The following is a 24828-nucleotide window of genomic DNA, read 5'->3' as shown; positions in this document are numbered from 1 at the left end:
ATTACAGTAACCTAACAAACTACGGCCAACACTCAGCACTTGCTCGCTCTGGCCAAGCCCAGCGTGTGGTCCCATTTATTCCTTATGAGTGAGAACGTTAGCAGGTAGGCATCTCTGTGAGGCCCATATCACAGATAAGGAAACTGAGGTCCAGGGAGGTGAGGTGACTTGGCCCAAGCTCAGTGGTGGAGCTGGGATTTGGAATTCAGATAATCTGTCTCCAGGCAGTGGCTCCCAAGTCACATGGCCTTTGTGAGGCCACCTGCAGGCTCTTCACCGCTGTGGCCCGCGTCAGGGGAGACTCCTAGGGCTCAGAGCACTGAGGACTTTGTCCAGCATGGGCACCAGCCACTCGACAGCAGAGGCAATGCCAGCTGGAGGGTCCAGATCAACCACCCCACCCCCATCAGCTGACCCAGGTCCCAAGGACAGTCATGCTCCAGCCCTCCACAAGGACAAGAGGGAACACTTGGCTGCTCTTTCTGCAGCAGCCACCCCAAAATGGAACAGTCCTCCAACCCTGACAGCAAACTTGTTTTCTTCCCGCTTAAGGCCCTGGGCTCAGCACCCCAAAGAGACCATATCCCTTCCAGGAAGAGTGCAGAGGGGCGTGGGATTGGAAAGGGGTTGAGGACCACGACATGGGCCCTCTCCCCTGCAGACGTCTGCCCTGCCAGGCCTGGTGCCTAGAAGGCCCATCCCCACCTCCTCCTCTTTCAGGGCCTATCTGTCTGTCACTTCTTCCAGGGAGTCTTCCCTGACTCCATGCCACCTGGCACCCCATCCTGTATCTTGGGCCTTCACCCCCACAGAGCCAGGTCACTGTGGATCATGTTTATGGGACCAGGACCTGCTAGCTGTGGCTTTCCAGAGCCCTGCATGTGCCGGCAGCCTCCCATCTGTGTGGGTGAAGGATATGCAGGTGACAGTGCTGGAAAGCTCTGGCTTCTTCCTCAGCAGGTCGGGGGCAGCAGGGAGGTTCAGGAGCCAGCCAGGCCCATCCCTCATCACCTGCCTTCCTTATTGGGCTTCTTGTCACTTTGGAACCATGTGCTAAATTCCAGAGTCATACCAACATTAAAAAGCTTCTACTAAGCCTGCTTTCCCCCATAGCACTGACCTTCTTAAGGCCAAACCTTGGCCCTCCTCTCCTCAAAACCCTCCATTGGGGTGACCGGTTAGTTCAGTTGGTTACAGCGTGGTGCTGATAACACCAAGGTTGCCGGTTCAATCCCCGCATGGGCCACTGTGAGCTGCGCCCTTCCTAAAAGTGTCAACTATGCCATTGTAGCATGAAACCAATGTGTAACCAATGACCATGGCTGTTCTCCAATTTAAAACAAAACAAAACAAAAACCCTCCATGGCTCCCACTTCACCCAAGTAAAAGCCAAAGTCTTCACCACATCCCACAGGGCCCTACAAACTTTCCTTCCCCTCCAATTTCTGACCTCAACTCACTCCGGTGAAGCCACGCTGGCTTCCCTGCTCACACTCCAGGACTGCTCTTGCCTCAGGGCTCTTCTGTTTGCGTGCAGGCACACTCATGGCTCCCTGTCTCATTCAGGTGTCACCTTCTCTGTGAGGCCTGCTCCGGCCCACACCTGAGATGACAGGCCTCCCCTGTCTTGTTCCCTATTCAGTGTCTTATCCTTATGCCTTGTCATCCCCTCCAAGCACTCTAATATTAGTTATCTTCTCATCCTGTGTCTTTTCTCTGGTTCCGAGCTGGAAGGTCCACCTCATAGGGCAAAGAAATCTGTGTTGTTCAATTTGGTCGCCGGGATTCCCTCTGAGCACACAGTAGGTGCTCAATAATTACATGCATGACTGAATGATTCTGCAAGAATATAGTTCTTGCTTCAACTTCTGTGAGGTGGCCCAGCACCTCCAAAACCACCAAGCTGGATATATAGGGGGCTGAACAAGGACAGGGTCTGGCGGGGCCACCTGCTTTCTCTTCTCCTCCCTCCTTCCTTCCTTCCCAAAGCACTACTTGACGACACAGGACCAGCCCCAGCCAAGTTCCTGGTCCGATGGGGAAGATGGACACTGCACAAAAGTGTCACAGCAGGTATGACAGAGACCCAACATACCAGAAACTGGGAGGGATGGCCTGCCCATCTCCAGTCCCAAGCCCACCCCGAGATGATAGAGGAAGGTAAGGGAGGGGGTAGGCAGAGAACCCGTGCCCGAGCCATCTGTCTTATGTGGCGACCTTTCCCCTATCCTAAGGATGCTCTGGACCAGGGAGAGGCTACAGGGGAGGGAGGGAGGCTGCCCATTGGCCAGGCTCACCACTCTCTGTACCTTAGTTTCCCTGTGAGGAAAATAAAAACAGGAGAAATAGACAGGAGGGGTTAGCCTGGGCCCCCACAGCCCTGTACATGTTTGAATGCTGAAGATGATTTAACTATCCACTGTCACAACAAGCCCAAGGAGGTCTTAGGACTGAGCCCCTAGTTTGCAATACCTGAACGGCTCCTCAACCCATCCCCAGCAGCCAAGGGCAAGTCACTGCACACTCTGCCTGCCCAGTCCCTGCTACAGAGCTGCGCCCATCCCCAGCCCAGCTGCAGTGTTTTCAAATCATCTGTTCCTCATGTGCAGGTAACAAAGCCAGTCCCACCCGGCCCTGGTCCGTGCCAGAGCATTTCGAAAGCCACGCAAACACACCTGCACTCCTCAACAAGCAGCTTCCCTGGAAGGAGGTTCAGTATGTGTACTCAGGCCTCAGAGCTCCGTGGGACCCAGCCCAGGGCCTGGGGCACAGCAGGAATAAAGGAATAAAGCAGCAGTCACACTGCCAACCCCCAGGAGTCAGCCACCCTTGCCCACCACAGGGCTCTCCCCTTCATCCCAGCTGTGGGGTCAGTGAATGCACTTGCATTTTTTTTTTTCCAGAAGGAGGTTCTGCTCTCCCCACAGAATTTGTTCCCTGCCTCCTCCTTCAGGTCTCAGCTCTAAACACCTTGCTTTGGGAGGCCCACCCTGATCACCTGACGCCAGCAGCACCCCTGCCCTGTCCTTTTGGCCCCTCTTCCATGGTACTCCTCACACTGACACACCACGCATGTGCCGATAAAGCTGGAGTTGCAAGAGAGGAAATGAAGGATTTTGTTTTAGTCATACTCTAGCAGGTGTGTGGTACAGAGTAGATCAATAAAGTTTTACTGAGCAGCCTATTACAAAGTATTAGGTGCTGTTACCTGGGAAGATACAACTCCACGTGACTGCCAAGTGGGTCCCCACTGTGCTAAACGGCTAATCCCCTAGCTCGGGCATCCTCTAGGCTCTTCAAGAAGGTGTTCTCAAGGGCTGGCTGAGTGGCTCAGTTGGTTAAGAGCTCGCTCAAGAGTTTGAGCTCTGAGCAACAGCAGTTCGATGCCCGGCCCGAGCTGAGCTGCCAACAAGTGGCAGGATGGCTCAGCTTTAAAAAAAAAAAAGGTGTTCTCAGAAGGCAGGTGACAAGTGCATGCCACTACCTTCAGGGGGTCGGGCTACCTGGGGCCTGAGGAAGCAACCCCATGACAGAGGCCACAATCCCCTCAGACATCACTTCTGGACTGTCCTGTTTTAAAGGAGCTCAAGGAGACCCACAGGACTGAAAGCAAGGTCAAAAGATCACCCTCCCTACCCCAAATGCAGACCAGGTCACATGCCTCGTCACATGCCTGCTGACATTTCTTAAGAATTGTGAAATGTCTTGCTGGAACAACCTGCCTTCAGCCCCACCCCTCAGGCCTAGAGAAGGCCAGTCAGGCACCACATGAGAGGAGCCGACAAGAAGAAAAGAGGGCGGTACAGGTGCCTAGCCACACCCTTCTATCAGGGCTTCAGTTATCCCACAATGAAATGACACAGAACCCAGTGCTGAGGCGACAGGCGAAAGCCATCAAATACAGTGCTGCACCCATGAGGAGTGCACAGATAGCTCAGATACTGGTCTTAAGGACACTTGCAAGACTGCCTGGAGTCTCAGTGCTCTGCAGGGAGGGGCTCTGCCCTGATCTTCATGGACAGATCCCATCCCTTCTTTGTGCTGAACTCAGCAAAGAGCAGAACCACCAGGCCCACCCATGGTAGCAAGAGGTGGGGTCTGCCTTCCTGAAACCTGGCACAGGCAGGTATGCTGGTCTGGTTGACCTGGCCTGGGAGGAATTATGTGGGGCAGATCCGGTCTCCAGGGACTTGGATCCGGTCTCCAGGGACTTCTTAGAGTCTTTAGCCACTCAAGAAGGGACAAAGCACATGGCATCTCCCAAGTTCATTTGGTCCTCAAGCTCCCTCTGACTTGAGACAAGTGAACATGTCCCAGTCTAGGACATGCTGCCACTGGGAGGCTGTGATACTGTGATTTATATTAAGAAATACATTTGGTCTTCCCTCCATTCCTGGCACAGAGCTCCTAATTCTTAGAAAGTCCTAAGTGATAGGAGCCACACAGGAGTCTAAATACTCATAAGCCATAAACCACACCTGAGTTTATGTCAAGGGGAACCAACCATACGATTAGAGGGTTGGCACATTCAATCTCACCCCCGACCTCCTGGGAGTGGAGGTTGAATCAACCACCAATGAGGAATGATGTAATCAATCATGCCAACATGATGAAGCTTCCACAATAACCTAAAAGGACGGGTTTGGAGAGCTTCCAGGTTGGTGAACAGGTGGAGGTGCTGGAAGAGGGCGTGGAAGCTCCGCCCCTTTCCCCATGCCTTGTCCCACACATCACTTCCATCTGGCTGTTTCTGAGTTATATACTCTTATAATAAATGTGTAACCTAATAAGTAAAATGCTTCTCTGAATTCTCAGCCGCTCTAGAAAATTACTGAACCCAAGGAGGGAATCATTGGAACCTCCAATCTATAGCCAAGTTGGTCAGGGGCATGTATAATGACCTGAACTTGCAACTGGTGTCTAAAGAGTGGTACGGGGTGGTACAGTCTTGTGGCACTGAACCCTTACCCTGTGGGATCTGACAGTATCTCCAGGTAGGTAGTGCCAGAACTGAGCTAAATTGTAGGACACCTGGTACGTGTCCGCTTAAAATTTGAAGAGTTGCTTGATGGTGTGGAAAAAGAACACACACTGGAGAAGGTGACAGCCCTGGCTGGCATCCTGACCAGCCCCCAGCCTGACCCTAGCCAGCTCCCAGCTTGGCTTTCTCACTGAGATACAAGGTGTGTCCCCAACTACTGCATTCTATAAGCTTTATAGAAAGGGCCCTGCCAGGGCCCGGCTAACAGGTAAAGGTGCAGCACAGTCACTGGTAATCCCACCCACAGGAGAAAAGGGGCACAGCAGCAACCCTTAGAGCACACGTAGGCATGCAGCACCTACTGCGGGGAGAGCGGTGGACAAAGCCGATCAGCATCCCTGCTCTTGTGGCACTGGAGTTGGAGCAGAGGAAGAGAGAAGCCATTAAGAAAATAAAAGAGGGGTCGGCCGAGTGGCGCGATGGTTAAGAACTGGCTTGGGATGCCAGAGGGCCCCGGTTTGGATCCCACATATGAGGGCCAGTGACACTGCCCTCTACAGCTAAGATGCTGAACAACAGCTCAACCTGGAGCTGGGCTGCCGTGAGTCGCCGGCGATGGCGTAGGCTGCAGCCCCTGTGGCAGTGGGTTGCCATGGGCTACCATGTGTAGCCAGCAGCCAGCGTGAGCGGCCAGCAGCCGCAGTGAGCGGCCGTCCAGAAGCCGGCGACTGATCTGCCTCGCCCGGGAAGAGCGCAATGATGGTGCCAACTTGGGCCAGTGAAGCAACGTCCTCCACAACTAGACTGATGACAGGATGATGTCATGTAACACGAGCTGCATAGGAACTAAGGCAGCAGTGACTGGGGGCTGGGGTGAGGGTGGGGGTCCCTGAGGGGAGCAGGAGGATGGTGCAGGGTGTACCAGGCAGGGAGCACAGTGAGCAGAAGGCCTGGAAGGTAGGAACAAATGAGCCCAGTTTGAGGGTGAGAAGGGAGATTGGGGCTGCAGCAGGGACCGGAGGAGGTAAGGTTCCATAGGCCAGCAAGGCCCCATCAGGGACACAAAGCCACCACGAGGAGGCTGGGAGCCAAGTCCTGACAACCCCTCTCTGGCTCCTGTGAGCACTGGCCAAGGTCAAGGTCAGGAGGGGAGGCTCAGGAGGCCCCCGTCATCCACATTCCACAGAAGAACAGTCCCAAGCACCCGGGGTTTATGAGGCACAGGCGTTGTTCCCAAGGAGCAGGGTTCACCTATGAGCCACCAAACTTCCTGATGCCTGAGGTCTGAGGTAATTTTTAAACAAAGCCGATTAAAACTAATGTCTCACCAAGACCAGTCTGGAGGAAGAGAAGCTGGACAGCACTGGGCGTCCCAGGAGCCAGAGAGGAGTGCTGAGCCCCAGCCTCAGGGCCACACCACAGCCACAGGGGTGCCAGGGCTACCAGGGAGGTGCCACTACCACCCCCATTTTATAGATGAGGAAGCAAAGGCACAAGAGAGGGGAGCTACTTGTCCAAGGCCCCAGACAGTAAAGGGTGGCAACGTGGCTCTGAGTTGTGTCCCAGTGAGACAAAAGTTCAATCTTTAGGAGCCCCTAGAGGGGACCAGGAGCCCCAGCCATCACTGTGTCCCACACCGCACTCAGCTTCCTCCCTCCCATCAGCGGCGTGTCCCACCACGCACCCATAGCCCCCAGCCCCAGCGCCTTGGTGGCCTCCACACCTTGAGGTCATTCTAGACTGCCCTTCACACCAAAGCACTGCTCGCCTGTCGCCAGGCTAACCTCTCCCAGTCCTCCCCACCTGTACTCCTGTCCCTGCCTGTTGCTCCTCCACAAGGCAGCCAGTGGGCTGTGCCATCTCTCCCCACCCCGAGTGCTACTCGGGCTCCCATAACTTGAATCCCTCACCACGCCTTCCATGCACCACGTGCCTCCTGGTCCCTCCCCAGCCTCACCTCACGGCTTTGCACACTCTTGCCCCTGCCTAGAATGTTCTCCCAAAGTACGGCCAGTGTGTGATATACTCTCCCACAATGTCCTGTACTTTCCCCTCTCAGCGAGGCTGGGCTCAGGGGGCGCTGGGACCCTAAGAGAACTCACATTGCCTCACTGGTATCTGGCCCACACCCAGCACGGAGAGGGCACATATCTATTTGGGGCCTTAAGAGACCTGGAATGCCATAATCAGATGGGGAAGGGCGGGTATGCAAGCCCATGTGGGATACCCGCACCCCAGCCCAACAGAATCAAACTACATCTCCACCTCCACAGAAGCCACCCTGTCCCTACCTGTCCCGGGCACCTGATCCCACCTCCTCCTAGGTGCCCCTGCAATGGTCTCTGTGCTCTCTTCTCCACCAGCTAAATGATCTGGTTAAGTCACACCTCAGCCTAAGGCCATACTCCCCAAGCGTGAGTTTAAAACAGGGCTTTCAAGATCACCCTCCCGGGGGCCCTCAGGCAAGTGGCTTCAGCTCAGAAGCCTCAGTTAGGTCCTCTGTGAAGTGGGGATAACAGGAATGGAGATTTCAACTTAATCTGGGTCAGGCACTGGGCAGATATGTGCCCACAAGTTCCTGCCCTTGGTGTTCCCGGAGGGCTGCTGTTCATCATGTGCTTCTCCTCCCTCCCCCAAGAAGGAATTTCAGTTCCTCTAAGAGGCCACTCTGGCATCAGGGCCTCACGGTCCTCACACATATTGCTCTCTGCTGGGAAGGGGAGTTCCCTCCTTCCCCGACATACCCATTGAACCGTTAGCCTCAGCGCACACATGGCTTTCTCGAAAAAGCTCCCTGATGTCCCCGCCCTCTGTGATGGAGTTACCCTCCCCCCACCACACATGCTCCCATCTGATGAGAGCCAGGCCTGTGTGTCTCCTTCCTGGCCTCCCTCTAAGTCTCCCTCATCTGTCTCTGGGCACTAATGAAAGTGCCAGGAGAGGAGGTGGCAAGTCCTGGTCCTGTTTACCTCAGTGTCCCAGCTCTGGACCAGCCTATGGCACAAAGTGCTCCGTGGACCACTGCTGGGTGACAACCACTATGGAGGTGATGAGGGAGCCCTCCTACCATGACATGGTCATGACCTTCCTGTGCAGGAAGCCAGCCAACCTGTTCTCCCAGCAAGCTGCCCCTTAACAGGCTGGCAACAAGCACAACACCACAGCCATTTGTACAGCACCCCGCAGTGAAGGCCTCAAGTGTGCCTGGCACTGCTTTAAGGATGTACCTATTCTAAATAACATGGTCTTCATGGCAAGCAACCAATAGAAGGCATTGCTATTATTATCTCCACTGTCCAGACAGGAAACACGGCTGTAAGCAGCAGTCCCTCCTCAGGGGCCAGCCAGCCAGTAAGCTGCAAAGCTGGGACCGGAACCTGGGCAATTTTAGCTCCCAGCCCCTACCCACCAGGGCAGAGGTTTTCCCAGTGTGGTCAAGAGCCAGGAGCATCAGCACCACCAGGGAACTCATTAAAATGCAAATTATCACCCTTCTACCCCATCAACCTGAAACATGGGAAGCAGAAACCCAACAAGCCACGCCCTCTATGGCTTTGATCCACGGACTCTGAAACCTGCAGCTCTACTGCTGCTCGTCCTGGCACAGCAGATTAGACATCCGAACCCAGAGGAGTCAGCCCAGTGGCTCATCCATGGCCCATGACATGGCAGAGCCCACAAAGAGGAGGTGCTGGCCAATCCACTGCTGCCCTTCATTGGAGCGACGCCCACCAACAGGCGGGTAGGATGGAGTCAGAAGATGAAGGCACGAGGATTGGCACAGCTCTAACATCAGATCCCAGATTTGGTGCCAGCTTCTTAGAAAGGCAGGTAACCTGGCCTGGCTTCCTCTTCCCCATCTGTAAAATAAGGGTGAGTCAGCTGCCTTCCCAGTGTCGAACTGGCCTGGGCTGACACTTCAGGTCAGTACGGAAGCAGCACAGAGACCCTGAATGGAGACCTCCGCAGGGCTCTGGAGAGAAGAGAAGACCCACCCTGATGGCTCCTGTCTCTCCTCCACCTTCTTGCCTGGGATGCTTTCCAAGGATGCTTTCCTGGGATGCCTGAGTGGGTTTTAAGCTGGAAGACACGCCCATGTCATGTCAGACTTATGTGAGAAGAGCAGAAATAAAACTGAGGCCACCAAGGGGAACACAGAAAAAGAAATCTACATGTGAGCCATTCTTTATTCAACAGGAGGTTCTCTCCCAAAAGTCAACGTCATAATTAAAAAAAAAAGGCAGGGATGCTACTCTAATGAAAACTGGAAACGATGGAGTGTTGCATAGGCTTGATGAGAGCAGCTGTAAATGAGCCAGGGGAGGTATTTGGGGGATAACTGGCAACATAAGTCTAGACTGGCCATTAGATAACATGCAGGAATGATTACTTTTCTTGGGTGTGGTCTGTGACTGCAGCAGAGTGTCCTTACTGCAAGAGGAGGCACAAGGAAGCATTTGGATTGATGTCACAATGTCTACTACTGATTTTGAAACGTTCAGCAAAAACATGTTATCCACAATACAACAAGCACATATGGCACCTGGCGGCCTGTTCACGGCTGAGGACTCTCGGGGTGGGGGTGGGGGGGCGGTGTTCAGTTCAGTGAACTGTGCTTCAACTTCCCTGCACACGTGGAAAACACGAATTAAAACCCAGCCATCAGAGACTCCATCGTAAGCCGTGTGGCTCCTGTTGGACACGGCATCCACATTAATTTCTTGCTACAGCTTTGACGCACCCCACTGTACCTGTTTTTGAGAAGATGAGCTGCAGAATGAGAGGCCGCCGGGTGACGATTCCTGAACCTCGGGGAAGGAAGTCCCTGTGGGAGGGGAAAGGGACAGAAATTACTCATGAGGCTGGTTTTGCAGGACAGGAAGTATGACCACATGTGGTGGAGCAATCCCCTCTTGCAATTTGGGCGACCTCAGCAAAGACACCAACCCCAGCAGGGCACTGGGGAACGCTCTGGCCTTGAAGGGTCCTGAGATCACAGGGGGTGGGGGACAGGGAAGGACTGGATGGAAGGTTAGTGACAAATGGAACCATTTCCCTCTAGCTGGCTGTGCTCCAGCCCCAGCACACCCAAAGGGCCTTTTCCTTAACAAATATTTTAACCATCTCCCCCAGACCCCAAAGAGATCAGTATGTTTCCTACATACATGTTTTAAATTAATATAATGCCATATATATGATACAAAGACTAAAAGGAAAGTAGTTGATGACGAAATATGTTTCGTATCCCAAAAAGACAGTAGTGGAAAACAGAGAGGAAGGAGCTTTCTGGGGTGATGGAAATATTTTAATACTGGACTGTGGTGGTTTGCTAACATTTACTGTAAATTTACTAAAAGTCATTGCATTTCAACATTTGAAATGGGTGAATTTCCTAGCACATAAGTGACCCCTCAATACAGCTTTTTAATTAAAAAATATGTCATATATTTCAATACAGAAATACTACCTGCACCAACTCTTAGACTAGTACACATGGATTCAGGCAGAGTAGGAAGACCAGAAGCCACCCTGGACCATTAAGAAAGGAAAGCGAAGGAGCAGGGATCCAGGTGGGCAATGGAATAGAAGCAGCATTTTCAGAGATTAAAGCTATGCAAAGGACCCTATTATTTCATGTAAAATGGAGAAAGATTCTAGGCTCAGGGAATTTCAAACAAGGTTTGCACCCAGATAAATGTTTGGATTATCTGAAATCTGTGCAGGACACAGAACAATTGGGGCTGAACAGGTGTGTCTCATATATGGCAACGTAACAGTGTTCCTGGGTTCCTAGCGTAGTGTCACTGGTGCCACCTCACCAGTACTGCAGTTACCAGTGTCTCAGAGGGCACCCTACCTTTGTTGGGAACCCCTGTTGAGACCGTGGAGGACACCAGAGGTGGCCCTCTCAGCCCGAGCTGGGCATCAGAATCCCTGAGAACGTGTTAACCCAGTGTGCAGAAGGAAGAAGTGCACCTTCACCAGCACACGCTATGCACAATGGGGTCTGAGCCCCATTAGCCTGGGGGCTGTCCCAACACACTCATGCAGCGCCTCCACTGGCTGGGAGCAGGGACACAGCAGTGACCACATAACAGGTCAACCTGCACCCTCATGCAGAACTGCAGCCCAGCCCGAGAAATGAGGGACCCTCCATGGGCTACAGGGCTCTGAGGGCCCCCATAGGGGTGCTGCCCACAAGCAGCAAAGCGGGGCACTCAACTGGACGGGCCCAGAGAGAGGTGGAGTGAGGATGGTGCTGGCAGTCATGAGAAGGCTGGTTGTCATTCTTAGAGCAAGGCCACCCAATGGGGTTCAGGGACAGTCAGGTTATAACTGTGTGTACTTTTACAGGTATGTGGCTTTAAAAGACCCTTCTGGCTGCTGCAGGTATGAGAGCGGGAGCCATGAGGCAGGCTGAATGCATCTGCACTGACACAGGTGCGCGATGATGGGGCTGGCCTGGGAGGTGTTAAGAACACAAACGGCAGTGGACAGACACTGGATGGAGCCAAGAGGAGTTTAGGGGATGAAGAGCCATGACCAGGGACCAGGCTGGACTGAGACCAGTGGAGGGTGGGAGGGGCCAAAACAGAGAGAAGACCATCCGCAGCACTCGCATGAGCCCACTTATGGTTGGGAGAGCCCAAAGCCCCTGGTGACATAGTCAACCTTCCATACCTACAGTGCTACCCGTGCAGCCTAGTTCCTGAGGATGACAAAAGACCCCATGGGCTATGCCTGCCCTTCGAGGAGCATTTCATACCCACTTCACCCAGCATGACCCCATAAACTATATACTCCTATTCTCCCATTTGGCAGATGAGGAGACTGAGGTGCAGAGAGGCTATGTGACGTGGCCAAAGCCACATGCTCATTCACTCAAGTATTACTCATGCCCACCAAGCACGATGGAGGTGCTGGGAACACCAGCACCAACATTCTGAGAGAAACCACATGAGATGTGGGGGTGGGGACAGAGAAGACACACCATGGAGATTAGGCGGCTTGGGGCTGGAATGGTCAAGAAAGGCCTCTCTTAAAAGGGAAAATGAGGGGCCGGCCGAGTGGCGCGATGGTTAAGAACTGGCTTGGGATGCCAGAGGGCCCCGGTTCGGATCCCACATAGGAGGGCCAGTGGCACTGCCCTCTACAGCTAAGATGCTGAACAACAGCTCAACCTGGAGCTGGGTTGCCGTGAGTCGCCGGCGACAGCGTAGGCTGCAGTGGGGCTGTGGTAAGCTACTTTGAGTGGCCGGCAGCCAGTGAGAGCTGCCAAGTGCCACCATGAGAGACCATCCAGTGACGGGTGACCGATCTGCCTCACCCAGGAAGAGCGCAATGATGATACCAACATGGACCAGTGAAGCGACATCCTCCATAACTAGACTGAAGAACAAAAAGACAGCAACTTGTCTGTTTCCCTCCCCCAATTCCCCAATAAAAAATCTTAAAAAAAAAGAAAGAAAAAAGAGAAAAAGCTTGGCTTCTAAGAAAAAAACATTAAAAAACAAAAAGGGAAAATAAGAGGGGTAACCGGTTAGCTCAGGTGGTTAGAGCACAGTGTTCATAACACCAAGGTTGCTGGTTCGATCCCCACATGGGCCAAGGAGCTGCGCCCTTCACAACTAGATTGAAGACAACTACTTGACTTGGAGCTGATGGGTCCTAGAAAAACACACTGTTCCCCGATAAAATCCTTAAAAAAAAATTACATTTTTAAAAAAAGGAAGAAAATGAGGGGCGGGTGTGGTGGGCAGGGCAGGAGAAACAGCAAAGAGGCCACATGTGGGTAACCAAACCCCAAAGTAAACTTTAGCTCAGTCCTCGCCAGAGGGGGTACCCAGTGTCTCCTGGAGAGCAACACCCCTTCATAAAGGATGCCAGGCTCTCCCAGGGATGCAGCAAGCCTGCTGGGGGCTGTTAACCTCTAGAGCACCACACATGGCCTTGACCCTGGCTCCCTGCAGCCCCGGGCCACCTGGCTCACAGGCAGGACCTGAGAGGTAGGGACAGAGGCACCTTGCACATCAGAGACCATGGGTGCTGGCCCTCTGACATAGAATCACCAGCAGCAGCGGTGACACTGCACGCCCTTCACAAGAATGTCCCACTCCACCTCTTCCATGCAAATGTAACACGTCAGTGACCAAACAATACATGTGAACGAATCCCCAACATCTGTCTGTTCGGTTCCTCCATGCTGATATGTGTGACCAAAGCTGGTTCCTTTTCATTGCTGACCCAGGTGCCACTGCATGGATGGACTACAGATTGTTCATCCATTCACTAGTTGATAGGACATTTGGGGTCTTTCCAGTTCAGGGCCTTAAGAAAACTGCTATGAACATTCTCATACATGCCTTTTGTAGACATATGCCCTTGTTCCTCCTGCTGAGTCATAGGATAGTCTTGAACCTGAACAGGCAAAACTAGTCTCTACTGATAGAAATCACAGAGCAGTCGGTTCTCTCTGGGGAAACTGACTGGAAGGGGCATGAGGGGACTTTCTGGGATGATGACAGCATCCCCTTTCTTGATCTGCCCAGTGATTACCGGGGTGCATGCATTTATTTTAAAAATCAATGTGTAGGTGCTGGCCAAGTGGCTCAATTGGTTAAGAGCTCGCTCAAGAGTGCGAGCTCTGAGCAACAGCGGTTCGAGTCCCGGCCCGAGCTAAGCTGCTGCTGAGCTGCCAACAGGTGGCAGGATGGCTCAGCTAAATAAATAAATAAATAAATAAATAAATAAATAAATAAATAAAAATCAAGGTGTTTACTTAAGATTAAGTGGCTTCCTGTATCTAAGTTAAATCTCAATAAGGCCACAAGTACAAATAAGTCCAGGAGCATATGCTCGAGAGGACTCAGATAGGAAAGTACAGAGAGAACACTGCATTAAAATTTGCCCACGGACCACAACTAAGATTGAAGGCCAACAATTTGGCTGTTCCACTTCTCCAATTCCCCAACACTGTTCCCCTCCCCCAGTTCCCCAATATAATCTTTAAAGAAAAAAAAAATTTTGCCCACAGAATCATTACCATCTTGTTAGTTTCCCTGTAAGAATAGCTCAGATCTAAAGAACTTTAAAACCCATGGTGGGGGAATTAATTAAATCATTTAGGGCCCATTCACACTACTGTGCAGCCATCAAAAAGAAAAAATAAAAAGCTCTTTATCTCCTGACATAAAACTTCTTTCTGGATGCACAGAGGAAAACAAAAGGCGCAGAAATGTGTCTGTTTTACAACTGAAAGGAGAAAACAAAAATCAAGCCCATGGAGGTTGGGGCCTGTTGGCAGGGAGAGTCAACCCAAGTTCTGGAACACCTTTGAGTTGTGCATCATCCACATGGATTAGTGACTCTAAAAAATTACTTGTTTTTAAAAGTAGTTAACCCTTGTCAAGCGCTCACTGCATGCCAGGCGAGGAGCTGAGAACTTTGTGGATTTATCACTTTTTTTTTTTTTTAATTTTTATTGGGGAATTGGGGAAGGGGAACAGCTTTGGGGAATCGGGGAAGGGGAACAGACAAGTTGCTGTCCTTTTGTTCTTCAGTCTAGTTGTGGAGGACGTCGCTTCACTGGCTCATGTTGGTGTTATCATTGAGCTCTTCCCAGGTGAGGCAGATCGGTCGCCGGCCACTGGACGGCTGCTCACGGCAGCTCTTGGCAGCTCACACCGGCTACCAGCCGCTCACGCTGGCTGCTGACCACACACGGTAGCTCACGGCAGCCCACTGCAGCTTCACTGCAGCCTACGCATCGCCAGTGACTCATGGCAACCCAGCTCCAGGTCGAGCTGTTGTTCACCATCTTAGCTGTAGAGGGCGCAGCATCACTATCCCTAATGTGGGATCCGAACCGGGGCCCTGATGCTCGGAGCTGGCGCCCCAAGCCAACTCTTAACCAGTGTGCCACTCGACCAGCCCGGTTTATCACATTTAACTATGACAAAATCCACCAGGATGGGTCTGTGAGCCCCGCTTTACAGATGTAAGTAGGCCCAGAGGCTGAGCAGCTGTGCAAGGTCACCTATGGTCTGGAAGCACAAGCGTGGACTGAAACACGTGGAGTCTGAGCTTCTGAGCACCAGGTCACTAGGCCTCTGGGCCCACACATCTGACGCAGAAGCTGCCGGCGTCCCCCCAGCCAGAGCCAGGCCTTCTGCCACGGGTGTTGACACGTGCTGTCCTGTGACTGTGCATGTCTGGGGAGGTGGGGGGACAGGTACCACAAGCACAATGGTGATCAATGGACAATGAGAGCCTGAGAAGAACATGAGGGCCAGTGTGATGCCCAAGAGAACTGAGAGCTCTGGGCACACGCAGGGGAAGTCAGCTTTCTGGGGCTGGGACTTGGTGGCAAGCAGGAAGGACGAGTGGAGGACAAAGCCTGGGTGAAGGAGGCAGAGCCTGTAGGGGAGAAGGCTGGGCAGGTGTGAGGGGCCTCGCAAGTCAGGAGCCCTGGGACTCGTCTGTGTTTCCAGAAGCTCCTGGACTGCTCAGTAGAAAGGGCAGGGACACCCACCCTTGTCCCGGAAAGGCCCCCAAAAGCAGCGCCCCAGAAATCTCCAAGGGGCTCAGTGAGGAGGGGCCTATCCAGCTGTGCCTTAAGGCTACCCACAGGGTTTCCTAGCGCACAGCAGCAGGGGCACTCTTGGGGCCTTCCCAGTGGCATGGTGGAAGGAAAACTCCTCCCAAGCAGCTCTACCTGAAACACTGACTGTCCATTTATCTGAGGGCGACTTGCAAGCCTCAGTCATCTATCTGCTTCCTCCTCTTTGACCCCACCTATGTTCCATGGGTCACCATGTCCCTCCCTGTGACTCAAAGCATCCACCTCCCTCCTTCTCCTTCCCACTGCTACAAGGGCCACTGTGCTCCCAGGCTGCCCTTTGTGCTGTGTGATCTTGGGCCAGTTTCCCTGCCTCTCTGGTCTGGGTTTCCTGGTCAGTAAGATGGATGTAATTCCACCCACCTCAGAGAGTAGCTGGGTACCAGAAAAACAGGCATCCCAGACTCACTCCCCACAGCTTTGGCTCAAATGACACCTCCCTAAGGAGACTTTTCCCACCCTCATGCACAGCTCCACCCCCACCCTGCCCTACCTTCCTTCTGTGCCTCATTTTTCTCCACAGCACTAACACTCTATATATCACTTATCTGCTTCTTTCCTGACCCCCCCACCCACCCATGTCAGCACCCTAAGACAGGATCTTGGGTCTATTCTATTCCCTGGGACACAGTAGGTGCTTAGTGTTAACTATGATTATTTCAGCACCTCGCCTCTAATCCATGGGCCCAGGCCTGGCCCCAGGCTTTTGACCTATCCTTCTCCTAGGTTATCTATGGCCTGGGCTCCAAATCGCCCTTCTGCAGAGACCACGTAACCAATCCCAGGTTTGACAGGGTCCCCCATCTGCCCAACCCACCACTCCCTGCACCCTCCACATCTGGGATCTCTCCTGCACTTCTGGTTTCCAAGCCTTTGCAGGGCCGTACCCTCTGCCAGGAAACCCTTCTCCACAGACCCGGCTCACCCACCTGTGGGCAGGTGCAGTGGATTGCACCCCTCTCCCCCAAATGTACACCCTTCCTACTTCCACCAACACAGCCTCCCATGGAGGCCTATGACAGGCCAGGACTTCTGCACCTGGCCTGGTCACTGCTGGATCTCCAGCACCTAGAACAGTGCCTGACATAGAGCAGTTGTTCATAATACATGCTGAATGGACAAAAAGAACATGGACTCTGGAGCCAGACAGCCTGGGTTCAAAGCTCAGCTCAGCCCCTGTGAGCCATGAGGCCCTGGACAGGTCTCCACCCTATTGGGCACTGGCTCGGCCACCTGTGGGATGGGAGGACACCACTCATCCACCACAGAGGGCCTGTCTGGCTGTGTGACCTGGCATGAGTCACTTCACCCCTGTGAAGCCTCAGTTTCTTTCCCAGCTCTAAGATAGGCTGCCTCTTCCTCTCCCTGGAAAGTGATGAGGGCTCTGGGGAGTGTCCCCTGAAAAGAGCACAAGGCCCCACCAGGAACCCTTTGACTTCCAACTTCCATGAGTGTGAGGAACTCCTGCATGCAGGAATAATAGAGGCCAACACCCAGGCTGACAGGTGGGCAGGTCTTCCCAAGAGAGGGAACACAAACAGATAAGCCAGAAGAGAATGAGTCACCAACAAGCCTGACCCAGAGGAGTGAGGGCCCAGGCCACCACGCCTGAGGTGCCTGGTGGTTGGCATCTAGCAAGGGCCCTGGACTGGGATCCCTTCCTCATCACCATATCCTCCTGGGGTCACTCAATGCCTCAGTGCAGCCGCCAGCCACAGGAAGAGTCCTCAGCAGGAGCCCCATGCTCCTAGGCCCCGGTCACGCCCATCATATAGGGAACATGCCACTGGCCCAGCCTGGGCAACATCTCAGCAAACCCTCTAGCAACACCAAAGGACTGGGGCCAGGGCCAAGACACCCATTTCACATACGGATAGACTAAGGCTCCGAGTTTCAGGACTTGCCCAGGTCACTCAGCCAGGAAGAAGCATAGCTAAGATGGGAACATGGGTGGAGCACCAATGAGGGAGACACCCCAGTCACCCCCTTTGTGGTTTTGCTAGAACGGAAGTAGAACTCACTCTCCAGAGCCCAACATCCAGCCTGTGCACATCTTGCCCTGGGCCCTGCTTCATCTGCACCCCATCTCCAACAGTAAGCACTGGTCACTCAGAACCCAGCCTGCACACAGTCCCTGAGCAGGTGTTACTGTGTCGTTGCGGTCATCCCAAAGCCAGGCAGTGTGGTTACGCCCCTGACTCTGATCACAGACTCCTCCTTCCTCTCAACCCCCACCCTGCCCAGCAGCAAGTCCTGCTGCCTCCACCTTCAAATGCAGCTACTCTCTCCATGTCCAAGGCCACCAGCTCGGCCCATCAGCACTTGCCTAGACCAGTGCAATTGCTGCCTCAGGCAGCCCACCCTCACCCCCATACTCGCTCAGGACACCTGTCGATGCCAAGTCAGGGCACGTCCCATTCTGCTCAGAGCCCTCCTGAGGCTACCACCTCCCTCTCTCTCTTTTTTTTTTTTTCATTAGTTTCAGGTGTAATAGACATTTACACCCCTCACAAAGTGATAACTCCCCCAATCTACTACCCCTCTGACATTGTATACAGCTGTTACAATACCACTGACTATATTCCCTAGGCTGTACTTTACATCCCATGGCTATATATATGTATATGTTTAATTATAGTTGACATTCAGTATTATTCAGCTTCAGCTTCAGGTGTACAGCACAGTGGTCAGGCTGTAGTAGTCCACGTACTAGTAGTAGTAGTACACAGTCCATGAAGTAGTCTCCCTGGTAAGTCCAGTAGCCATCTGGTACTCTATGTAATCTTTACAACATTATTGATTATATTCCCCATACTGTATTCCATATCCCCGCGACAATATTGTGACTACTGATTTGTAGTTTCTGATCCCTTCACCTTCTCCTCCATCTCCACCACCTCCCATCTAGCAACCATCAGTTTTTTCCCCTATATCTGAATCTATTTCTGTTTTGTTTGCTCATTTATTCTGTTCTTTAGATTCCACATATAAGTGACATCATATGGTTATTTGTCTTTCTCTGTCTTATTCCACTTAGCATAATATTCTCTAGGTCCATCGATGTTGTTGCAAATGGTAAGATTTCATCCTTTTTTATGGCTGAGTAATACTTCATCGTATAAATGTATCACAGTTTCTTTATTAAATCATCTACCAATGGGCATTTCGGTTGTTTCCATATCTTGGCTATTGTGAATAGCGCTGCAATAAACGTAGGGTGTATACATTTTTTCAAAATAGTGTTTTAGATTTCTTTGAGGGGTGGAATTGCTAGATCATAAGGTAGTTCCATTTTCAATTTTTTGAGGAGCCTCCATACTGATTTCCATAGTGGCTGCACCAATCTGCAGTCCCACCCACAGTGCACGAGAGTTCCCTTTCCTCCACAGCCTCGCCAGCACTTGTTGTTTGTTGATTTATTGATGACAGCCATTCTGACAGGAATGAGGTGGTATCTCGTTGTACCACCTTCCCTCTCTTAAAAGCCCAAGTTCTCCCCACAGCCCAAAAGGCCCTGCATGATCTGCCCAGTCACATCACTGCCATCACCTCCTCCTATTCTTCCCCTTACTCACTTCCTGCCACACTGGCCGCCTCCATGTTCCCCAAACATACCATGCAGGGTCCTGCCTCACGACCTTTCTTTACACTGGCTGTTCCCTGGGCCTGGAACCACCTCCCTGCAGCATTCACATGGCCAGCAAGCAACTCCCAGTCAAACTGTCTCTTCCCAACCCCCACCCCCAATATGAAGCCGAGCCCATCGGTCACACACCATCCTGCTCAATTCTATCCCTAACTGACATTTCTAGTTTACTGATTTGTTCATATGGCTGTGGTCTGTCCCTTCCCACCCATTAGAATAGCAGCCTCACAAGGGCAGGGTCCTCTGCCTGGCACATTCTTTGGCCTCTCCCCAGTTCCCAACACAGAGCCAGGCACAAGGCACGTGATCAACGCTCATGGGGTGAAGGATCAAACCTGCTACTGTGCAAATGAGACTGAGGATCAGACAGCAGTGGGGCGGAACCCCACTCCGGATGTCACCCCTTCACAAAATTCCCCGCAGGTTCCTCCCTGCTCAGGAATCCTGCAGGTTCCAGGGCCAGCCCCACCCTTGGCACTCAGCCTAGTGTCACCTGCTCCATGGTCTCATCTGGTAGCCAGGCCAGGAGCAAAAGCAGGAAATGGCCCATGGCAACTAGCAGCCCTGGCTTTGGGCTTCTCAGGGCTCAGCTAGAATCGAGGCACTGCCCTTTCTTTGTGGACAATCTGGGCAGGCTGGGTCACCTCTTTGTGCCTCTGTTTACTTACCTATTAAGTGGGAATAATGCCATCTGCCTCAGAGGGTAGTTGAAAGAGTTTGCAAAGTTCTTACCCAAGAGAGAGCATTTGACCCATACAATCAAAGGAAAACTCAATACAATATGAGTCAGATCACATCCCTCCTCTGCTGCAAAGAGTTCCCATGGCCTCCAAGGCCCTGAGCGCCTCCACCTCCACCTCGCTCACTAATTGTAACCAAACCTCGTGATCAAGGTACAGCAAGGTGGCCAAACCTATTCCTGCCTCAGGGTCTTTGCTTATGCTGATTCCCTGCCTGGAACGTCTCCTCTGTGCCTTCCCACAATCCTGGCTTCCTCTGCTCACTTAGGACTCAAAACAGATTTCAACTCCTCTGAATGTCCTCTACAGACCCCTCTGTCCCACATCATCCCGTTTTCATTCTCCTGAGTGGGTTTACAAGGACGAACACTCCCTGCGGCACTGCTTTCCAGAGTGAAACCCGTTACTCATATAGATGTCCATCAGTAAGGAATTGACTAAAGTGGCCTTGGAACTGGCCCAGGAAGCAACGCCAGCTGCAGTGTTAAAAGCCAAATGCAATGCACAGAACTGATTCTGTCCTCCTTTTTTTTTTTTAATGTTTGTGCACATTTCCGGCCTACACAGGGACAAGAAACTTGTAGGCGACACTCAACCCCTTGATAGAGGTTGTCTATAGAGTGATAAGGGAAAACTTTGTTTTATAATCCCCAAAGTGACCTTTTATAACTTTTATAACAGGCAAATATTAATTTTTAACTTTTCAGTTGTACTGAGAAGCCCCAAAGCAACTGGTCAGCCAAGCAGCCTTTTCAAGGGTGACAGGAAAAACACTGACATTTTGGGATCAAGCTCTGAACTCCGCCCTCCCAGGAGTCCCCTGAGCTACCTCCTCACTGCTCTACACAGATAGCTCAAGGACTAGCCATGTGACCTTGGCAGCAAGATCACTCACAACCTCATCTATAAAACAGGGTGTGGTGAGGATGGGAAGAGATGGTGCCAGGAGACCAGGGATGGGGGCAGGTGAGCACTCGCCGTGTCTCTGCAGCCCCTGGACAGTGGTTAGCCACATGTGCACTCCAAGCTCTGCGTATGTCACCACTTAAAGGGGCCCAACTGAACCCACAGGCAGGATGTTAGTGAACACACAAGAAGGAAAGCCAGACAGCATCCCACTCCACTCCCAACATTCCAGAACCATCCTCCTTGCAGGCTCTTTCCTTCAGTAGAACAGTGGGCAGTGGCCTCTGGGGACAAGCTCCTTCTCAGAGCCTCTTCTCGTGTGATGGGGTGCCACACTGTGAGGAACTGTCCAGGCAGACTGGGTGCAGTGTCACACAAGACAGACCAGCCTAACTGCCCTTCCCAGTAGTCTCTTTCCCACCCACTACAACCATCTCTCAGCCAATCTGTCGGCTGCCTAAGAAATACCCAGACCACCCACTTTTCCCCTGCTCATTCCCAACCCTTTGGCTAAGTTCCCTGGGTCACAGCCACACTCCCCACATCTCCCTGGGCCTGGCCCTGCCCCACGTGTTCTCAACCCAGCAGCCAAGGAAAGCTTTTCATACTGCAAGTCAGATCACACTGCATACGTGCTTAAAACCCACCCGTGGCTTCCAGCACACTAGGGACAAAATCAGTCTCCTCCCTGTGACTCACAGAGCCTTGCACCAGCACACTGTCACCTCCCTGCCATTCCCTGCTCAAGGCCCTGGGAGCTTAGGCCTCAGCCTGGGCTGCTCTGCCACCAGATGCCCCCACCAGCACCCTCCACTCTTCCTTAGGACTCTGGCTGGTTGGTGCCTCCTAGGGAAGCCTGACTCCCACCTCCCCAGACCTAGCTGTCCCCATCTACACAATCTTTGCTCTGATCTCAGCATATAAGCTTCCTTCCTGCCTCCGGGACTCCAACCCCCAAGACTGTCAGCCCCATGAAGATAAGGATTCTTGTCTGCTTAGTGTCTGGCACAAAGCAGCTGCTCAATAAATGCCTGCCGAGGAGTAAACATCAAGAGCAGCTGGCATCTCTGGGGTACATATGACACGGGCACTGCGTTGAGCTCCATGCATACAAGTCTTTGTTTCACCCTCAAGGGGCTCTCACTAACCCCATTTCTTAGATGGGGAAACTGAGGCTAGATCATCCACACCAAAGTCACACAGCTAACAGCAGCCCCACCAATGAGGCACCAACCCAATCAGCCTCATTCATGTCTCCATCTGCAGGGCACCATGCCAGTCACAACACCTAACATCTGGGAACAAAGATGGAAAGGAGATCCTGAACTCTGAAGGCAGAAAGGCCTGTCACTTCTCCCTATAGGGACAACCTGGTGAGCAGACATTGTGGTGGAGAGCACAGGGTCTGCAACTAGACAGCTCAGCCATAGCCTTGCTGTGTGACCCGGACAAAGGTCATACCTTCGCCCAATCTCAGTTGTTTCACCTGTAAAATGGGGATAATAACAGTGCCCAACCCATCAGGCTGTCAGCAGGACCAGAAGGATGAGACACAGGAACTCCAGGACCTGGCACATGTAAGGCCCTATTCAACAGGACAGTTCACAAAGGTGACAGGGGGAAGGGGACCCTCCTCCTTGGCACCTCAAGAAGGACCCTGGAAAAAAAAAAAAGGGGGTGCCGGCTGAATGGCTCAGTTAGTTAAGAGCTCGCTCAAGAGTGCGAGCTCTGAGCAACCGGGTCGCCGGTTCCATTCACGGCCCGAGCTGAGCAGCCGCTGAGCTGCCAACAGGTAACAGGATGGCTCAGCTAAAAATAAATAAATAAATAAAAGAAGGACCCTGGCACAGACTTTCCTGGCAGACCTGGCAAGATGGTTCTAAATCCTCTTCCTCTCCAACACAGCAACCCCCTTCCAAGGGTCAGCCCTGGGCATAGTGGACGCACAAGCCTGATTGCCCTCAAGGCTCTATCAGGAGGGGGAAAACTAGAAAACTAAGAGCTCATGTAGGAGGGTGACTGGACTTAGTGGGACTGGGCCAGACTGAGGAATACTACACAGCGGTAAAGAAAGCACAGGGCAAGGGAAAAACAGCAAGTCAGTAATAACAGCAGGAGACATCAATACCCCACCTGCAACAATAGACAGAACACGAAACATAAGTCAACAAGGAAACAGAAAATGTAAACACCATAAACCAACAAGACCTAACCGACATGTATAGAACTCTCCACCCAACAGCAGCAGAACACACATTCTTATCAAGGGCACATGGAACATTCTCTAGGCTAGGCCGTATTTGAATGAAGTTGGACTCCTCCCTTACACCATTTGAAGGAAATGTCCAGAATAGGCAAATTCACAGACAGAAAGTAGATTAGTATTTGCTAGGAGCTGGGAGTTGGGAGTGACTATTTAATGGGTACAGCTTGTTTTGGGGGCATGAAAATGTTCTGAAATTATTATAGATAGTGGTGATGATCACTGCACAACTCTGCAAATATACGAAAAGCCACTGAATAGCATACTTTAAAAAAAATGAGTACTGGGCAGGCCAAGTGGCTCAGTTGGTTAAGAGTTAGCTTAAGAGTGCAAGCTCTGAGCAATAGGTCCACCAGTTCGATTCCCACATGGGCCAGTGAGCGGAGCCCAAGCTGAGCTGCCGCTGAGCTGCCAACAGGTAGCAGGATGGCTCAGCTGGTGAGAGCACGTGCTCCTAACAACAAGACTGCCTGTTCCATGGTGGGCTATGCCCACCCGCAACTAAGACTGAACTTGGCACCTTGAGCTGAGCTGCAACCCGGATGGATCAGTGGATAACATGCACTCTTAACAAGAAGATTGTGATGCTTTGACTCCTGCATAGGATGGTGGCTATGCCCACCCGCAACTAAGACTGAACTCGGAACCTTGACCTGAGCTGACACCTGGATGGCTCAGTATATAGAGCGTGCACTCTTAACAAGGCTCCCGGGTTCGATTCCCACATGAGATGGTGGCTATGCTCACCGGGAACTAAGATTGAACACAGCACCTTGAGCTTAGAGGCCACGAGCTGCTGACGGGCAGCCAGATGGCGACTGGCGCCCTCCACAAGTAAGATTGAAGAACAACAACTTGGCTGGTCCCCTCCCCCAATTCCCCAATTAAAAAAAAAAAATGAATGTTATGGCGTATGAATTACATTTCAGTAAAGACGTTATTTTTTAATTAAATTTATTGGGGTGACAATGGTTAGTAAAATTACACAGGGTTCAAGTGTACATTTCTATAATACATCATCTATATGTTATTTAAAGAAAAAGAAAAAAAAAGCACAAGAGCAACCCATGAACCAACAAGGGAAAAGGTCTATCATCCATCCTTAAGCTAAAAACCCTGTCAACCCATACAAACCCTCCCAGGAAGGCCCAGGCCTCTGACCATGGCCAGTCCTCATCCCACCCTCCTAAGCCTTGCCCCTCTGTGACCCTGACCTTAACTAGTGCCTCCACTTCTTTGTAGTGTGTCTGACTAGTGTGTGCCTCCCCTACCTGGCCTACCTCCAAGTGGTAACCAGGTCCTGTTTCACCCAAAAAGGTAGCTCAGGCTGGACCTTGGCACAGAGCAGGCTCAGCCGCCTTTACTGAGTAAGTCCTGCTTCATGACTGCATGCAGACAGGTGAATTTACAAAGAGAGGGAGATGGGCTTCTCGAGCATCTAATATGCCGGGCAATGGACTGGGGCAACCCCAGGAGATAAGCCACACTATCAGGGCACTCATATTCTACTGGGTGGAGATGGATAATAAACAAATAAATAGGGAGGACAGTGACAGGGAGTGATAAGTGCTTCCAAGAAAAATTAAACAGGGCTGGCCGAGTGGCTCAGTTGGTTAAGAGTTGGCTTAAGAGCACCAGCTCTGAGCAACAGGGCTGCCGGTTCGATTCCCACAT

At 52.1% G+C, this 24828-nt stretch overlaps 1 protein-coding gene across 13 annotated transcripts in view; it reads right to left on the bottom strand.

The window, feature by feature from the left end:
- Positions 1-24828, bottom strand: part of DNM2 (dynamin 2) — a 96812-nt gene that overhangs the window by 51111 nt on the left and 20873 nt on the right. For all 13 annotated transcript variants that reach the window (XM_019659253.1, XM_019659249.1, XM_019659248.1 and 10 more), the window contains exon 2: positions 9733-9806. In XM_019659253.1, the coding sequence (XP_019514798.1) occupies positions 9733-9806 (74 nt within the window). The remainder of the gene's footprint in view (positions 1-9732; positions 9807-24828) is intronic.

Source organism: Hipposideros armiger, unplaced genomic scaffold (assembly GCF_001890085.2).
Source record: "Hipposideros armiger isolate ML-2016 unplaced genomic scaffold, ASM189008v1 scaffold_298, whole genome shotgun sequence".
Lineage (NCBI taxonomy): Eukaryota > Metazoa > Chordata > Mammalia > Chiroptera > Hipposideridae > Hipposideros > Hipposideros armiger.
The sequence above is the reverse complement of the archived record's forward strand: the minus strand, read 5'-3'. Positions and strand labels throughout refer to the sequence as shown.